The following is a 19459-nucleotide window of genomic DNA, read 5'->3' as shown; positions in this document are numbered from 1 at the left end:
GTGAATACCTCAGATAATTCACAGGATGAAAATTATTACGGTAGATGTGACATGTAAGTCTATAAATAAATTTAGGACCATTCAACAATTACGTAACACCATGTTAGATTTTCTTTTCTTTTTTTTAAATTTTTGTTTATTTGTGAATACCTCAAATCATTCTCAGAGATGAAAAAACTACACAGGCTGAGGCCCATTGGAACTGGGGGTGGGGACGGGGGGGGGGGGGGGGGGACATGTTCCACTTCTGCTTGAGGCCTAAAATATTTACTTTTTCATCCTGCTATATATATATATATATATGCCTGACAATGTGACGTCCTTAATAATGGACATGGAGGGAGGAGATGCTACTTGGTCAAAATGTTTAATTTCTCTGTTTTTCGTCTGTAGATCCTCCTAAACCCGACAACGTGACGTCCTTGATAACGGCCACGGTGGGAGATGCTGTCACTCTGACGTGTTCCGTAACGGCTAACCCCGCCGTAACCATGGTCACCTGGAAGTATGGAAATAGGTTGTTACCAGAAACGGGGACGACACTGAATGTCAACATACCGAACTTGTCACCATCGTTTGGTGTCTACACGTGCATAGCTACAAACCCTGTTGGCTCATCATTGCCCATAGAGTTTATATTGGCAAAGGCAAATCTAACTGGACAACACGAAATACTTGTCGTCAAAGGTGAGTTTCAGTGTATAATATAACTCCAAGATTGTCAAAAATTCTGGAAAAACCAAGTACAAGTCATGCTGACTATAAATATTATATTCGTTTCCAACCATTATGCCACAACTGGTCAAAGGCTGTGGTATGTGCTTTCCTGTCTGTAAGAAAGTGCATGTAAAAGATCCCTTGCTGTATTAGGACAAATGTAGCGGGTTTCCTCTGATGACTACATATCAGAATTACCAAATGTTTGACATCCAATAGCCGATGATTAATTAATCAATGTGCTCTAGTGGTGTTGTTAAGCAAAACAAACTATAAATGTTGCATTTTTGTAAAATCCTGGGAAAGGCCTTAACCTTTAGACTACTAGATTAATTTTTAACAAAAATTACATTGAGTGGGTACAAGTTTCAAATTTTTACTCACATATATTCACTTAAATGTTTTATAAATACATGAAATAAAGTTCATATATGAATCGGTAAGTATTATTTTCATGTCTTTTTTGTAATTTTTATTATTTTTAGATTGGCTAATGGTGATTAAAATTAGGCCAAAAATGGAAAAAGTTGCGTTTACTTACGGGCATTTGTGGCCAGCTGTCCAGTATTTATGTCCATTATTCCTGATGACAGTGGTTTTCTGACCAGATTTTTTTTAAAACCCGAATAAGATTCATATTGCAATATTTGGTAATTTTCTTTGTTGGTAAAACAATCAAATTCATTATCAAATTAGCTGTCACAATCAGCTGTCGAGATATCTCACCTGCAGTACTCAGAAGGTTAATATAGGTGTCAGCCTGTTGATCGATCCCAAAACTATTTTATTACAGCAAATACATGTTAAACCAACGTGATAATAATACCGTATATTGCCGTGTATTAGCCGACTCCATAGATAAGCCGACCTCTTAGTTTGACCCTAAATATCTAGTACAAAATCATCGGCCTTGTGTATAAGCGGAAGTCATCTTTTGTCCAGCTGTATGTTGTATCGATTTCAATAATACTGTCAACAAATAGACTTGTGCTTTTCTTGTTTATTATATTTGTTTTCCCTTTAATTATTACAAACACGGTAATCGCGATCGCAATCAATGCGGCAATGCTAACATCTACCATGCCGTGAAAAATAATTCAGAACTGATAAAAGATCACAGAAAAAAAAAGTAATTAATTTATTCAATGGACAGCAAAAAGTAAATTCATTGAGGCATGTTTAATTCCCCACCACACACACAGAGACTAAAGAGCATGTGGTCCGTGACTGCAGCTGTTCACTGTATGGTCATGTGACAATAGTGGGAGTAATCATCGTCCTGAAATTCATGTTATGTTTTTCAGTCGGTAATGTTAATAATGAGCTTAATTTATTTATGACATTACTTTACAGTTTAATGCACCCTCCCAACAAAATAATAAAATTAGAAATATAATACTTGTTTGAAGAAAAACACCCATTTTGTATCTTAAATTTGCTATATGAAAGACTGGTCCCAGCACAGGTCAAACAAAGATGGCGGACAGTTGGAAAGAATACGTTTTTACCATTGAAATGACAATAAAACAAATAATTTTTTATTATTATTCATCAGGCCCCGTGCTTATAAAACTTAAAGTCTAGACTTTAATAAAGTCCAGACTTTAACGTTATGGTAACGTCATTCAAATAGCATTACGTTAAAGTCTGGACTTTATTAAAGTCTAGACTTTAAGTTTTATAAGCACGGGCCCAGACTTATAATGCATTCAAGAACAAAAAACTGCATAATATTGCATGATGGGGTGTTTTATTTATACTGTGCACAAATTATTGTTACATAATCAGTGAAAGGCTAAGGGTCTGATCAAAATTTATAAGTCACGGTCGGGAGTATTTTTGATAGGAAGTTTAAGCTCCAATTTGTTGCCTCCGTGTATAAACCGACTCTTCTTCTTTTGAAAACTGTTTCTAGACTTCAAAAGTCGGCTAATACATGGCAATATACGATAGGTCTTATCAGATGGATGTTCAATACATCACAGTTTAAACGTCGGGTTTAAACTATTTCGTGGGGATGGGACATAGCCCAGTGGAAAAGCACATGCCTGATGTGCGGTCGGTCTAGGATCGATCTCTGTCGGTGGGCCCGTTAGGCTATTTCTCATTCCAGCCAGTGCACCATGACTGGTATATCAAGGCCGTGGTATGTGCTATCCTGTCTGTGGGATGGTACATATAAAAGATCCCTTGCTACTAATGGAAAAATGTAACAGGTTTCCTCACTATGACTGTCAAAATTACCATATGTTTGACATCCAATAGCCGAAAACCGATGTCGGTGGCTTCGTGGTTAGGCCATCGGTCAACAGGCTGGTAAGTACTGGGTTCGGATCCCAGTCGAGGCATGGGATTTTTAATCCAGATACTGACTCCAAACCCTGAGTGAGTGCTCCGCAAGGTTCAATGGGTAGGTGTAAACCACTTGCACCGACCAGTGATCTATAAATGGTTCAACAAAGGCCATGGTTTGTGCTATCCTGCCTGTGGGAAGCGCAAATAAAAGATCCCTTGCTGCTAATTGGAAAGAGTAGCCCATGTAGTGGCAACAGCGGGTTTCCTCTCAAAATCTGTGTGGTCCTTAACCATATGTCTGACGCCATATAACCGTAAATAAAATGTGTTGAGTGCGTCATTAAATAAAACATTTCTTTCTTTCCAATAGCCGATGATAAATAAATCAATGTGCTTTAGTGGTGTCGTTAAACACAAAAATTGTTTTTAAAAAACAATTTCGTGGACAAATCACACACAAAAAAGTGAATAAAAGTTGAATGTGCATGACGAATATATTTATGTTATTAATCCCCCCAAATGCTAATTTGAAAATTGAACAGATGCCAGTCTTTGTTCAAAATAAATGATACAAGTGAAGTGGTTTGTATAGTGTGATCGGTTGTAATAATTTTACCGGATAGTTTTGTAAAGAAAACCGAGTATGTCTGAAGTCTGTGTCGTGACATATATTCACAAGTTATTCCCGTTTTTACTGACATATGTTTTGCCTCGTTGCATATTTATTTATTTTATATCAGCAATTAATTGCAGTGTGTGTGTGTGTGTGTGTGTGTGTGTGTGTGTGTGTGTGTGTGTGAATGGAACAAACATGGAATTTGTTTAATACTGAAATGGAAAAGGAAAAATCTGAAACTGAAAATCAGTGCTTCTATATGTATCAACAATTTTAGTATATTAGAATTGACTGGATAAACAGATCAGTTGATTTCAGTGTAATAGATTAGAATTGACCGGGCTTCTAGAATTTTTATAAAATTCACTAGCCATGGGATCAGTGATTTAGAAAATTTACTAGCCACAATTAAAAATTCACTTGCCCTACTTTACTTTAAGTTAATACAGTTTTACTAAATAATATTGGTAATAATCAAATATGTCACCTACAGAGGGAGATACTAGATAGAGCTTAAAAACACTAACATTGGGGGGTTGGGGTGGGGGCAGGATATTTATATTTACAAAATAGACGTAACTGCAACATTTAACCAAAAATATTCACTAGCCATTGGGCATGGTGATAGTTGTTATTTACTAGCCCGACATTGAATATCACTAGCCATGGGAGTGGGGCTACCATAATCTAGAAGCCCTGAATTGACTTAATATAAACAGGTGCCACTTTCAGTGTAATATATGAGAATGGATAATTAGAATGTTGATGGTCTATCTATAGGGCCTATACATGCATATACTGTAGATCATAATATTAATGCGAAAAATGAGAGTACGTGTTATAGGGCCTCCACGAGTCCAAAATATTGGACTCGAGTATTCGAAGGTCAAACTTGCTGGGGTGTCGTTAAACATTTATTCATTCATTCGAAGGTCAAACTTGACCCGGACCCGAGTACTAGACACTTATGATAATGAGACTAAGGAATAAAGTAAAATAGCATTATGCATCTTAATTCCATTGCTGAACATGGATGCCAAATCATGCCATTGTATTGTAGAAGTGTTGTGACGGATGGACGGCCAGTTTAAAAAGAGAAACTAGCACATGATCATGTAATTATTGTGTAAATTATATTGTTGATTATCTGCTGCTGAAACTATTGTCTTACATTGCCCCATTGTATTATAGTTGATCATTGTATTCCACCTTGTACGGGTACTCGAGTCCGTTCACAGGACTTGCTAGACTCAACCTGTGCCCGAGTACTCACATTAATAATGTTACACATTTATTTCTGTGTTTTGTATATGTGTTCCACGTTATTAAAACAACAAAATAAATAAATAATTAAAATTCTAATATATAGAGGATACTCACCTCGTGTCTTGTGATATCATAATTTATCAGCACGAGTTGATAAAAGTATGAAATCCGAGGCTTGCCGAGGTTTATTTATACTTTATCAACGAGTGCTGATAAATTATATATCACAAAACATGAAGTGGGTATTCTTTTTATCATCCATTATCATTATTTTCATTTACGACAGAACTTTGTAAACAATGTCAGTAATATGGGTTGAATGTCACTATATTTGGCAGCGGTAGACTCGTTAACTAACAGAACGACAATGGCGTGATGTCACTATTGATAGGTTTAGTGCTGAAACATACACAAAAAGAAGCGATATCTCCTAGGAGAATATCGCAGGAGATATCGCAAGAGATATCGCAAATTATAGTGCCAGCGATATCTCCTAGAAAAGCCTTTAGTGGATGATAAATTTATAAACAGAAGTGGAAAACAATTTAGTGTAGGCGAGACAGACTAATTTTCTAATCGTCCAGCAAGTTATGTGTCATTAGCTATTAAAATAACCAAAGATTAAAATTCTAATACATTTATAAACCAACTGGAGCACATTTCATCGTAGATGAGACAGACTAATTGTCCAATAGTCCAGGAAGATGCCAGCCACCTGTGACGATTGTAGGGTCTTTGGCCACCCTGTCAAAACCTGACACAATCCATTGCGGTTGAATTGGTTTTAGCACGCTAATATTGCGTCGAACATTTTTTTCTTTCTTTACTTTTCAAGTTCCCTGCAAGTTTGTTGGCATACAGTTGTAATGGTACATGTATGCTTATGTTTAGCCAGATTTAGGTTACTATACACATTGCGTAAATGATTGCCGCAAAAATATGCTTTGAGTTGATCTCACCAAAAAGTTAACAATAGGGACTAAACAGGTTAATTGATGTGCACACTGACATGTTAGTGAGTTTATCTCATTGAATTAAGACGCCTGAAACTTGAATTAAACCAAAAAGTACACAGGTGTGTGTTAGGAAAGTTATTATTTCAGAGGGAGGCCACTCGCATTAACTTCATGTCAGATATTTTAGTCTGCCCACCGTCACTCGCATTAATTTAGGGACGCGTTAATTTCAGGATCTACAGTATATGTATATATCCAGGGTTTGAAACTCGCCAAAAAATATGGTGGCCCAAAAAATAATAATGCATTGTTGGCGAATTATGGTAAGCAAACCACGAGCATGATTTTAAGGTGGAATACAAATATTGATAGTGGCTCATATGTTATAGCCCTAAAGAAGATAATATTATTTGGGCAACTAATGCCATTATTTTTTTAATACTTAAATCACCCAAACAGGACATTGGTTTGATTTGGCAGGGCTTCTAGATTATGGTAGCCACACTCCCATGGCTAGTGCTATTCAGTGTTGGGCTAGTAAATAACTACTATTGCCATGCCCGACGGCCAGACCTGTCAACCTTTAGTCAAGAGAAAGCAGGAGGTGTGTGTTGAAAAAGCAGGAGATTTTGTCAAAAAGCAGGAGATTTTTTAAATTCACACAATTAAACCCAAAATCGCAAGATTTAAAAAAAAATGTATTACAATAAGTTATATGAATACTATATAATGTCATATATACTTCTTAACCTTAGATCTTGGCATTAAAAAAATAAAAAAATAAAAATTTAAAACATTGTTTTTTTTTAAAGTTTAAATATTATTATGATTTAATACATATTTTAAAATATACTCTTCAAAAGAAGAAACGCAAAACCACATTGTCGTAACATTTGGAGAATTGATTTAATTATTGAATGGTGAGTCCGATAATTACCAAATGTTGCAGGATTGTTCACAATTCACTCTAGTCCATTGTGAGTAAGTGATAGGACACACCACCAAGGTCAAGGTCATCTGGAGTCAATACCGGGTGTGGCCTCCGCGTGTGTTGACAACTGCCTGGCACCGCCTGCCCATTGAAGCAACCAGAGTACGGATGACGTCCCGGGGGATGGTGGCCCACTCGGCCTGCAAGGCTGCTGCCAGCTCGGGCAGGGTCTGGGGCTGTGGTTGTCGCTGTCGGAGGTGTCGGTCCAACTCGTCCCATAGATGCTCAATTGGGTTCAAATCCGGTGATGTCGATGGCCAAGGAAGGACATTAATGTTGTTGTTCTGTAGGAAAGCTGTTGTGAGACGTGCTGTGTGAGGCCTGGCGTTGTCATGTTGGAACACTGCGTTGGCGTTGGCCATAACTGGAACGATGTGTGGCCGGAGGATCTGGTCAATGTAGCCCTGTGCATTCAGGTTGCCCTGCACGTGGACCAGGTCAGTTCTGCCAGTGTGTGAGATGGCTGCCCACACCATGACACTACCCCCGCCGAATCTGTCCACTTCCTGCACGCAGTTTGCCGCATAACGTTCACCACGACGCCTATACACGCGACATCTTCCATCATGACGTCGGAGCAGAAATCGGGACTCGTCACTGAACCACACCTGTCTCCATCGCAGATGTTGTGGTGTTAAGATGACACCTCGAACTGGTTCCGTACGGTCTGGTCGGATATCCTGCGCAAACCTGGTATTGCTGCGGCTGTGGAGGTGGCAGTAGTCAATCGTTCCCGAAGGTGGCGTACCCGGATGTAGCGGTCCTGCCCGGGGGTAGTGACCCGTGGTCGACCGGATCTAGGGAGGTCACGTGTTGATCCATGTTGCTGGTAACGGTCCCACAGTCTGGAGATGGTGCTTGGGGACACATGGAATGCCCTGGCAACGGCCGTTCTGGATTCGCCTGCGTTTAGTCAGCCGATGGCATTGTTTCTCTGCGGTTCACTGAGAAGTGGTATGTCCTGGATTGTCAACTGTCGGCCAGATACAGAGGCCAGGCAAGCGAACACCCTGCACTTTTATACTGTCGGTGTTCATGTTGCACGTGCAGACAACGCACGTGCAGTGGTGACATGGTTTGCACGTGGCTGCGTTTTTGCGAATATTCACATTTTGGAACTTTATTGTACAGTAGCTGCGTTTTATCGAATGTAACCGTGGGAATGTGTTTGGGACATGCAATGACCTTATATTCACAAAGCATGAACCGGTAGGAAACATAAAATTGGAGTTATAACCCATTTGTACCCTTTTGCGTTTCTTTTTTTGAAGAGTATATAATAATATTTTATCCAAAAATGTTAAGAACATGAACAAGAAATAAAAAAATTATTTAGTACATTTACGGTATTACACTTACAGCCTTACAGGTTGCGTTACATTATCATTTGTGGTTAGTGTAAGTACCAAAGACAAATTTATATAAATCTTATAAATTAATATTCAGTTTTTACTATAATGAGGAACGGTGGCGTGGTACTTATTTAAAATCATTATAATGATGCAATAAATATTGTATTTTCATTAAATTGATTAATCATAAGTAAAACCTCATTACGGACATCGTGTGAAATATACCGGAATTATACCCATTTCCGTGCGTAACTTTATGTCAATGTCAAACACAACATTTTTTAATTGTACAAAAATAATTTCTTGAAGAGTACCCTTATAACCAACATTTTACTGCACAAACATACAAAATTAACTGACACAAGTATGTTTATACAGCTAATTGGTCTTTTCGTTGTCTTGCTGTGACATGTGATTTTAACATGCATCGTGTGTATCGCTGTCAACTCGGAGTCTGGCAGTTCAGATTCGTCATAGTTGCATTATGTAATCCAGTGGGAAGACATTTTACAATTCAGAGGTGTTATTAGAACTAAATTGGATAGTTTTTTTGTTTTTGTTTATGCAACACTGAATGTCAATACACAACCTGTTGAATTAGCGGCAACATGCTTCGTAGCCATTACGATGACAACAAACATTATAATAACACATCATTTTATAAACTCCATGTGCTTTTTTAACAATATAAATAGGCTATCCCACAAATCTCACTTCGGCAAAGGTTAAACAGTCGGGACAATTCGGCCTGTTACATTCTCAGAAAACGAAAGTAGTCGACATTTTCCGAATGAGAAAAAAAAAGGTAGAGTTACTTCCCTTATGTTATTTTGACAAAAGAGGATCGATTTTTTTTTTTATGCTTACAAAAATGTCATTTAACAGGAGAAACTGTCTCCCGCACAGGGGAAAGGAGATTTGATCAAATACCGGGAGACTCCCGCGGAATCCGGGAGGGTTGACAGGTCTGCCGACGGCTAGTAAAAACAAATGGTCAAATGTTGTGGTTCAGTCTGGTGTAACAAAGGCCGTGATATGTACTATTCTGTCAGTGGGATGGTGCATATAAAAGATCCCTTGCTGCTAATCAAAAAGAGTAGCCCATGAAGTTGCGACAGTGGGTTTCCTCTCTCAATATCTTTGTGGTCCTTAACCATATGTCCGACACCATATAACTGTAAATAAAATGTGTTGAGTGCATTGTTAAATAAAACATTTCTTTCTTTGTGGACAGCTGGTTTGTGTACCCCTGTTTTATATTGTGTCTTCACAATAAAATGGTTTCATGTATGTAGGTCAACTGATGCACTCTAATGGAGAGAAGAAACATCCGACAAAAAACAAAAACAAACATCAAAATGTAACACTCTCCAATATTTGCCTTTAAGAATTTGAGGAGGGCTAAGGGCACCTGTGTTCTACCACACACACCCCACACACACACCACCCAATTTGAGGACCACAAAAACGGATTATTGTTCCCACTATATAAATATAACAAATCAGTGTTTCTGCCAGAAAGAAATTTTTGGGTATGGCACTGTGAAATTGTATATTTGCAATGTGTGCATGTGCTGAATGCAACCACAGTCGATAGGGCGTGTGGGGCCTCCCCAAGAAAGAAAATGGGTTAGGTTTAGAGTTAGGGTTAAGAAAATCATACAGTAATGATAAGAGTCGTTAATTTTGTCAAAAGATCAACTTAAAAAATTTGGTATGGCACCATACCCATTTTACCCTCTGGCAGAAACCCTGCAAATAACCTTTAAATAAGCTAAAAATGTTTTTTCAAAATTAACTTTGAAATTTTGTCTTCCAGAGTCTTAATTTATAAGAAAAGATGGTTGAAACCATCCAAAAATTAAAATTTCACTCGTACTTCCCAAATGTGTTTGAAAACATTGTCATAAAAATAATTGTTGTTTTTCAGCACATCCCAGAGAAACTTCTTTTATGATCATTTTAGTGCTGTCAATCGTGTTACCTATTATCCTCATCGCTTGCTGTGTGTTAGCTGTGCTTATTAGGAGAGGTTTGTTTTTATATATATATGTATGTATGTACATCTACATGTATGTGTCTATGTATCTATCTCTCTATCTATCTCTCTCTATCTATCTATCTATCTATCTGTCTATCTGTCTATCTATCTATCTATGTATCTATGTATCTATCTATGTATCTATCTATCTATCTATATTTCACAGGATAAAGCAGATATCCAATGTCATAAACTAGTTTTTCTATATACAGTGGACTCTGTCTAAACCGGATTCTGTGTAATCCGGATCTCTGCGTAAACCGGTCCATTTCTGAAGTCCCGTCCAGCTACCGTTTATCTCTTAGGTATAAATCTCTGCCTAATCCGTACTCTGTCTACTCCGGACTCCGGATCAAAAATCAAGAACGAAAGAACCGTTCATGCATTAATTACCTCTGTCTACACCGGATTGGGATTTGACTGAACGACAGGCTGCTTAATTAGTTGAACAATGATCGTCAATTGCCAAGTAATCAGGACGCCAAATACAAAATGTAATCGCACACGTGTGAAGTTTACTCTTATTGCGGTAGGTCATTAGATCAATCGGATTAATATTAGTGTGTGTGTTGATACCTAAATGATTTCACTCTTATGAATTCGGCGAAGTATACTTGTCAACTTAAGGCATGTATAAATAGGTGCGAATCGCTCGTATATTTTGTGTTATCTTATTTCATTTATAATGGCGGAACGACCCCAAAAACGGCAACGTATCAAACTTTCGTTAGAAACTAAAGTCAAATTAATACAAGAATTTGATTCAAATCCGCAGTCAAAACATGGGATCAAATGTCATTGTCGATCATTCAAGAACCATAACTCTGGGTGAAACTCTGTCTAAACCGGTCCTCTATGTAAACCGGACTATTTCGACGGTACGAAGTGAGTCCGGTTTAGACAGAGTCCACTGTATATACATGTATATGTATTGAAGATGTATCCAACAGATAATAATCCAATAAAGGACCTTTTAATTAAGATTTTACGTTTGCTTATATACTTTTAAAACTTTTAATGGTTTTAAGTTTATCTTCGAGTGACAGGTCATTATAAGTTGACGATTACATGTAGCTAGACGTTCCACAGAAGGCCACTACAACCTCTTCTCTTCCACTACACCATCTTCTCTCTCACTAACCACTAACCAAATAACACCTAACCCACTGTCCTTGACAGATAGCTGAGGTGTGTGCCCAGGGCAGCGTGCTTGAACCTTAATTGGATATAAGCACGAAATTAAGTTGAAATGAATGTGAAGGATATGTAAGCTGTCACTTGATCTTTAATTGCTTAATTGTTATTTGCCGACCATGCGTACCCAGTCATATGTCATGGTGATTACACATCTAATGGCTAACCTTAGCATGTGCTTTCTATAGCTACATGTATGTTCACAGTCAGGTAATCTGGCCAAAGACGGCGAAGTGACAGTTAATGAATGAAACAATTAGTGGCGCCAGAATGATTGATAACGGTCTGGTCGTCTGGTTTTCAGAGGTACAATTTGCACTAAATAAGGGTTTTGGGACTGAATTATTCGTCCGGTGTCCAGTTTAGAGATATTTCTGGTTTAAAGAGGTAAACTTTAGTGTTAAAAGATTTGTAAGTCACGGGACCATGGAAAACGTTCTCTCTTTTTTTTTTTTTTTTTTTTTTTAGATAATTCTGGTTTAGAGAGATCCGGTCTTGAGGGGTTTCACTATATATATAATTGTCGAGGATTTTTTCCAAGAGTAAAATTAGAAAACATCCATATATGTTCATACATGTACCTTGCAAATAAACAAAATGCAGTAAAATTCAGTCTCCAGTCATCCTGAGGGGGTGGGTTGTAGCCCAGTGGTAAAGCACTCGCTTGATGCATGGTCGGTTTAGGATCGATCCCCGTCGGTGGCCTCATTGGGTTATTTCACGCTCCAGCCAGTGCTCTATGACTAGTGTAACAAAGGCCGTGGTATGCACTATCCTGTCTGTGGGATGGTACGTATAAAATATCCCTTGCTGCTAATCGAAAAGAGTAGCCTATGATGTGCCGACAGTGGGTTTCCTCACTCTTATCTGTGTGGTCCTTAAACATATGTCTGATGCCATATATAACTGTAAATACAATGTGTTGAGTGCCTCCTTAAATAAAACATTTCCTTCCTTTCTTCCTTTCTTTCTTCCTTCCCTCCTTCCTTCCAGTCATCTTGAATTTCTTCATCATGCCTCTCAGATGGCCGATAATTGAAGATTTGCATCTTTTGCATTAAACCTGCAATGATTTTGCTTGCTTTCAGTAATCAGGATGGAATTAAACTCTGTACCAGTACCCTGAAGATCATATTATCAAATGACACGGGGCGACTAGTTTCCCTTAATCGCCCCAGTGCATAAAGTTTGACACGGATGATTTTGTTGTTTCTCTGTTATTCAAGCAATGTGTGGATGATTTTTTATTGTTCATACCCCGATGAACGTAAAAAAAAAAAAAGAAGACAATCCTTAATTATTTTATTTGGCTAGCATATTATATGTGAATAAAACCTTTATGGGAGCATGGCCTCTCCCACAACTTTCCAACCTCCCACCCTAAGTAGGTTGCACACTTCAAAAATTGTTCTTAATATATTGGATGTTTTGACAAATATACAAATTAATATTTGTAATGGTCTTTAAATATTTTACCTATTAAATCATCTTTTTTTTAAAATCAACAATAAATTGTTGAAATAAGAGATACAATGTACATTGTTGCCCAAAACACTGTTTATTAATATGCGGGTGAATATATTTTTTATCTTTCCCTGCTGACGTCATGACGTTAGTTTGGTGACGTCATCGGTTTCCCTCGACTGTCGTCTCTCGTTGATGAGATTTTACAAAACATTTAGCTCCACCAGTGTTCAGTTTTTGTTGAAATCGTTTAAGCAATTTGTTCTTATTAACAATTAAACATGCTCTAAACTAATTTCTTTTTAGTTCATTCACTTCACACTAGAAACATCAGTTCATTATGAATGTGACCTCTCTTAATTGCTTACATTTGATTTGTGTACCTAAAGATAGCTTTTGATGTCATTGCTTTTCTTTCGTGACATCATCAGTCTCCTCAGACTTTCATGTCTTGTATATTATATAGTTTGTGTCATGTAAGAAATTTAAAGTTTAAATTTCTGAACTATTTACACTATGGGTAATAAATACAATAGCCCACTCAATACTTGGAATTATGGATTATCTGTCCCGAGTGAAATTAATGTTGTCAGTCACTCGCTAAAGCTCGTGACTGACAACATTAATTTCACTCGGGACAGATAAAGCTCGTGACTGACAACATTAATTTCACTCGGGACAGATAATCCATAATTCGTCGTAACTCGTAAGTTATTGTCTATGTTCTCTGTGTACAGTTGTAATATTAATTGTGTCTTTGTTGACTTCAGGTAATTGTCGTAAAAACAAACTGCCTGAAGATGCCATCTCAGCTGATCCAGGTACGTAACTATATAGGGCATTTGCTGAAAAAATTAAACACTGTTTGAGAAGTTACTGATAATTTGCTTTTATATGATGTGTAAGTGTACGAGATGTGTAGAGGGGGGGTGGAGAGACAACTGCCCCTTGATGCTGGAACAACTCGTCAAATTTGAGAAAAGTGATACTGTAACTGTAGAAATCAAAAAAATTCTGCAAGCTACAAAGTACTGTGAAAACTGCGAGCGACTACCGAGCACAGCACCTTTTTTATGCTGTAGTATTGTTGATTTTGTAAAGAAATACAGGTAAGACAAAGATAACAGTGCTATCAATAACATTGCTTTATAGAGGATACTCCACAAGTGTCTTGAATGATTACTGTAAATCAACATGCTTGGAAGCGTATGATTCTGAGATGGAATCCCAAAATTACTAGATTACACCTCTTTATAAATAGGGCTTCTAGATTATGGTAGCTCCAATCCCATGGCTAGTGATATTCAATGTTGGGCTAGTGAATAACTACTATAACTAGTCCGATGGTTAGGGAAAAAAAACATTATCTCGCCTTCATGTAAAATTCTTTAATCTCATTGGTTGTTTGCCGTTGGACAAATCCCTTATACCCCTGTGGGCGGAGCCAACTTCTCTTATACCCCGTCTGTAATTTCCAACAGTTTCAAGCGACCCCAGTTAATGCTAAAGCAATAATTAGATTATAAATAACATTGATAATCAATCAAGTATACATAATTAATTTAATTTTTACTATAAAATACACTATTTCAATACTTTTAAAAGCTGCAATGTTGAACTCGGCCACCTAATTACGGTTGTGGTGTTATTGTATTATTGTGCGATTAGCAACATTTTTTTTTTTTTTTTTTACTACATATATTTCTGATAAAAAAAAGGTTGTTTTTTTGGTGTTTTTTTATTAATATCTGTTTCAGACAATTTCGTATTACAAACATTTGAAGTTAAAAACTCGTTTATCGAGGGAACTATTTTTCGTCACTAGCAAGTTGTTTCGTTCGCGTCCGCGTGGTACGGCTCTGTTAATAAATTGTTAACAATTATTGTCTGGCGTTATTTTGATTATTTGGCTAGATAAATTCGTTGTAAAAGCATCTCTCAGGGTATATGGCTTTTTATGTACCCTCTGTGTGCTCTTTTACCCCCTTGCCTTCGGCTCAGGGTAAAAGAACACACAGAGGGTACATAAAAAGCCATATACCCCTCGTGATGCTTCTACAACTTATATTGTCAAATGCTGCATTTTAGTCTTATTTTGTAAACATGAATATCCTGCCCCCTCTTCCCACCCCCAGTTTCCCTCTTTAGGTGGCATATCTGATTATTACTATTAGTAAAAGTGTATTTATTTAAAGTAGGGCTAGTGTTATACAATTCTATAGCACAATGTTCTTCTGCATCCTGGAAATTCACAAATGTCCTTGAATTTTGTGATTTAAAAAAAATCAAAAAAATCCAGGCCTGGAATGTCTTGGAAAAAGCATTAATTTTTATTGTGTCCTGGAAATGTCAGGGCCCTGTTCCACGTAGCGATCTTAGCCCTAAGATTACCTTAAGCACATAGCTACCCTATGCACTTACATTGATCTTAGGGCTAAGATCGCTTTGTGGAACGGGGCCCAGGACTGGAAATTGAGGCCAAACATTTGGTGGTTTATTTATTTTTTGTTTTTGCATCTTTATTTTTGTGATCCTCATAACCTGTCTTAAATTCAGACAACAATTTGTTATAAATACATTCATTCATTGAACATTTCATGTCCTAGAAAATTTCAGAAATTGTCCTGAAAAAATCCAGAAAATGTCCTTGAATTTTATAGTTTTTTTCAACTGTTAAGAACCCAGTAGCAACATCTTAAAAAATTCCTAAATGCATAGGTTGTTAATTTGGCAAAAATAACATGTCTTGTTCTTGTCACCTTCAGATGAACATTCCCAGAAGTCTATCGAACGTTCAGAATATGACGAAACATTACTTGCTCTACTTGAACAAGGTACGTAAATAGGGTTTTTACAGAATAACTTGAAAATAATGCTAGTTTAATTACTGACACGGCTACCTAAACACATTTTAAACCACAGCTGTTTGGTGTCTATCATATGGTTATTTCGATTTTGGTTGCTATAGAGAGAGAAAGAAAGGAAACACATTGCCACCGCATAGGTTACATGTACATGCATGCACCTGCTGATAAAGCAGCAAGGGATTTTCTTTTATGTATTATGCACTAGCTTTCGCATTGATAGGGCCATCGGTCTACAGGCTGGTAGGTACTGGGTTCGGATCCCAGTTGAGGCATGGGACATTTACCGTATATCTTCGCCTGTAAGTCGATCTCGGCTATAAATCGATTCCCTTAATTTCAAGCCCTGAAAACTTATTTTTTTATTGACCCGTTTATAAGTCGACCCATGAAAAACAACTTATAAATATTGAAGTATTTCTTATTTTCAGCACATGAGAACAATAATGTACAATATTTGAACAAAAGAAAATTATTTAACAAACTTCGGTTTTAACGTTTTGTACATTGCAAACAAGTAACATAGCATCAAAACGAAATATTCCCTTAGTAGATAGTGAAAGCTGTTTGGCTGTTACCGTATGGCACTGTACAGCATGGTTTTGTGCACAGACAACAACTTTATTTATAAACATTGACAACAGATCACTACAATAAAACTGAAAGTATCAGTTAATCACATGTTTTGCCGCCATATTAATACATGTAAGGAGGATAACTCTGGAAAGTACACTGGTTTTTATGTATGTCCCTATTGCTCTAGTGAACTGCAGATATCAGTCTAAGCTGCTTTAAGGGAAAGCTCAGTAATATTCATGAAGTTAATCACCGACAAAACATTGTTTGAACAACCATTAATGCCAGTGACCAGATTTCAAAATAAACTCAGGCAACAGGTAGTTAGTATTGTTTACATTTTTGCTATTAGTGATGACTGTTATTTTAACTAAGTGGACTGTTCTCTTGGCATGTGAGTGAGATCACACGCCTTTTTGCATAACCAAAACCGTTCTAATGCCAAACAAAAAAAAGGTTATAAAAAATAAATGTGTCAAATTAACATATTTGAGTATAAATACAGGGCATACTTCAACAATAAAACTTGTAAAATAATCCCAAAAACGGTAATATTTGTAGGTGAATTTTTTTTACCCTCTTATAAGTCGACCCCCCAAGTTATAAAATAATTTTTGGGTGAAAAAAATTCGACTTATAGGCGAAGATATACGGTAATCCAGATACCGACTCCAAACCCTGAGTGAGTGCTCCGCAAGGCTCAATGGGTAGGTGGAAACCACTTACACCGACCAGTGATCCATAACTGGTTCAACAAAGGCCATGATTTGTGCTATCCTGCCTGTGGGAAGCGCAAATAAAAGATACCTTGCTGCTAATCGGAAGAGTAGCCCATGTAGTGGCGACAGCGGGTTTTCTCTCAAAATCTGTGTGGTCCTTAACCATATGTCTGACGCCATATAACCGTAAATAAAATGTGTTGAGTACGTCGTTAAATAAAACATTTCTTTTTTTCTTTGATAGGGCAGTACATACCATGAACTTTGATTACCATGCATAACCATGTATTACAGAGTCTGGTCAGCGCACTCATCGATTTTGACCCTCGTGCATCAACTTTTATTTTCATTTCCCACGGTATGACATCGTTTTATGCCGGGATGAGACGTAAGCCCAGTGGTAAAGCACTCGCTTGATGCGTGGCCGGTTTGGGATCGATCCCCGTCGGTGGGTCCATTGGGCTATTTCTCGCTGCAGCCAGTGCACCACGACTGGTACATCAAAGGCTGTGGTATGTGCTATCCTGTCTATGGGATGGTGCATATAAAAGATCACTTGATGCTAATCGGAAAGAGTAGCCCATAAAGTGGTGATAGTGGGTTTCCTCCCTCAATATCTGTGTGGTCCTTAACCATATGTACGATGCCATATAACCGTAAATAAAATGTGTTGAGTGTGTTGTCAAATAAACCATAAAACTAGTGATGGGAATCGGTTGGGATTTCATCATCGATCATCGGTTATAATCGGTTGACACCAACCAAATTACACAATCGGTTAGAATTATATGACTATAAGAAGGTTTTGAATTATAAGGACCATGTACCTATTGCCGTGTGCACCCTGCAAATGATTAATTTTACCGTTGATAACTATTTAATATAATTTTTCTTTATGTGCACATGAAAACAAACCCAAACCACTGTTATGTATATTTACATCAATTTTACCATCTAAACTGGAGGAACAGTTACAGTTAACATTTTCCCACACAATCGAAAATGGATTTTATAATCGATCATCACGTCGTAAGAGCCAGTCTGATAAATTTTCGATTATAATTGATCATTGGAACACCGCTACATAAAACTGCCCCTCCTATCATATTGTCTGTTGCAATAATGTGACTGTCTTGTTTTTTTTTCAAGGTGGTCGTACTGACATGCATCCTGGGCCTGTAGAATCAGAAAATAACATATTTATTCCAGAATGTAAGTTGAACTGGGTGTTTACAAAAAACAACAGAAAGCAAACAAATAAAAGAAAAACAGTCAAAAAATTGTTTTAAAAAAACAAAACAAAAATGAGCAAAATTAAAAACACAACACCAACCCCCCATCTCCCTCCAGTGGCATAGCATGGGTTGCCAGTGCCCCGGGGCAAGGCAGGTATTGTGTCCCCAAACCAGTGGCCCGTTAGCACTCCCAGAGTCCCACCAGTCCAGAATTGGGCTATTTCTCGTTCCAGCCAGTGCACCATGACTGTAGTATGTGCTATCCTGTCTGTGCATATAAAAGATCCCTTGCTACTTATGGGAAAATGTAGCAGGTCTATGACTGTCATAATGACCAAATGTTTGACATCCAATAGCCGGTGATTAAATGTGCTCTAGTGGTCTCGTTAAACAAAACTTTTTTTTTCTCTTTTTTTTTTAAAAATTGTTTGGGTTCTTTATTATATTTCATGTTAGTTTGTATCTTGTTTCTTTTTAGATTCATATTCCATGAAGTCACGTGATGGTACAATATTATCAGAAGAAAGCCAACTACTGATTTCAGGTAAGTTACAAATCATGAAATATACAGAGGATTTGTCACGTGTGTTTTTTAATATGGAAAAACTAGATGAGGTTGATATGTAACGTATTAAAAAACACGACTAACAAATTCTATTCATCCTATACTGAAAGGCAAAAGTTAATGTGACATGGATTGTTTGGAGTAATATATTTGTGAATGGATTTATGGATGTAAACCAGAGAACATGTGCATGAAACAGCTCGAAGAAATGCAACCAAGCAGTTGCAGCGATTACATGCTTTGTGCAAGAAACATGGAATATTCGGGAGAAATCCTGTCCAGTGTTCACCATAAAAGGCCAGACATTCAGTCACAAATCATTGCCACTCTGTGAAGCCTTCAGAAGTCCAGAAGTCAGAAAAACACTATTAGTGAACTGTTTGGTGCAATTCTGTCATGCCACGCCTCAGTGACAATGACAGATGGCGAGTGATAGGGATGCTTGAATCTGGGACCTCACAGCGTGACGTCACACGTCAATTTAACATCCACAGAAACACCATGTGGCACTTATGGCAACAATATCAACAAAACAACCAGGTCAGGGACTGTCCCCGTAGTGGCCAACCACCCGTGACAAGCCCCTCGCCAAGAACTCTGGCTGATCC

General features: G+C 37.5%; 1 protein-coding gene across 1 annotated transcript in view; it reads left to right on the top strand.

Annotated features, from left to right (window-relative positions):
* Positions 1-19459, top strand: part of LOC121385832 (proteoglycan 4-like) — a 94484-nt gene that overhangs the window by 560 nt on the left and 74465 nt on the right. The window contains exons 2-7 of the mRNA XM_041516620.1: positions 394-687; positions 10124-10225; positions 13663-13713; positions 15658-15726; positions 18201-18263; positions 18765-18830. Of these exons, the coding sequence (XP_041372554.1) occupies positions 394-687; positions 10124-10225; positions 13663-13713; positions 15658-15726; positions 18201-18263; positions 18765-18830 (645 nt within the window). The remainder of the gene's footprint in view (positions 1-393; positions 688-10123; positions 10226-13662; positions 13714-15657; positions 15727-18200; positions 18264-18764; positions 18831-19459) is intronic.

This window comes from Gigantopelta aegis, chromosome 12 (genome assembly GCF_016097555.1).
Source record: "Gigantopelta aegis isolate Gae_Host chromosome 12, Gae_host_genome, whole genome shotgun sequence".
Taxonomy (NCBI): Eukaryota; Metazoa; Mollusca; class Gastropoda; order Neomphalida; family Peltospiridae; genus Gigantopelta; species Gigantopelta aegis.
The sequence above is the reverse complement of the archived record's forward strand: the minus strand, read 5'-3'. Positions and strand labels throughout refer to the sequence as shown.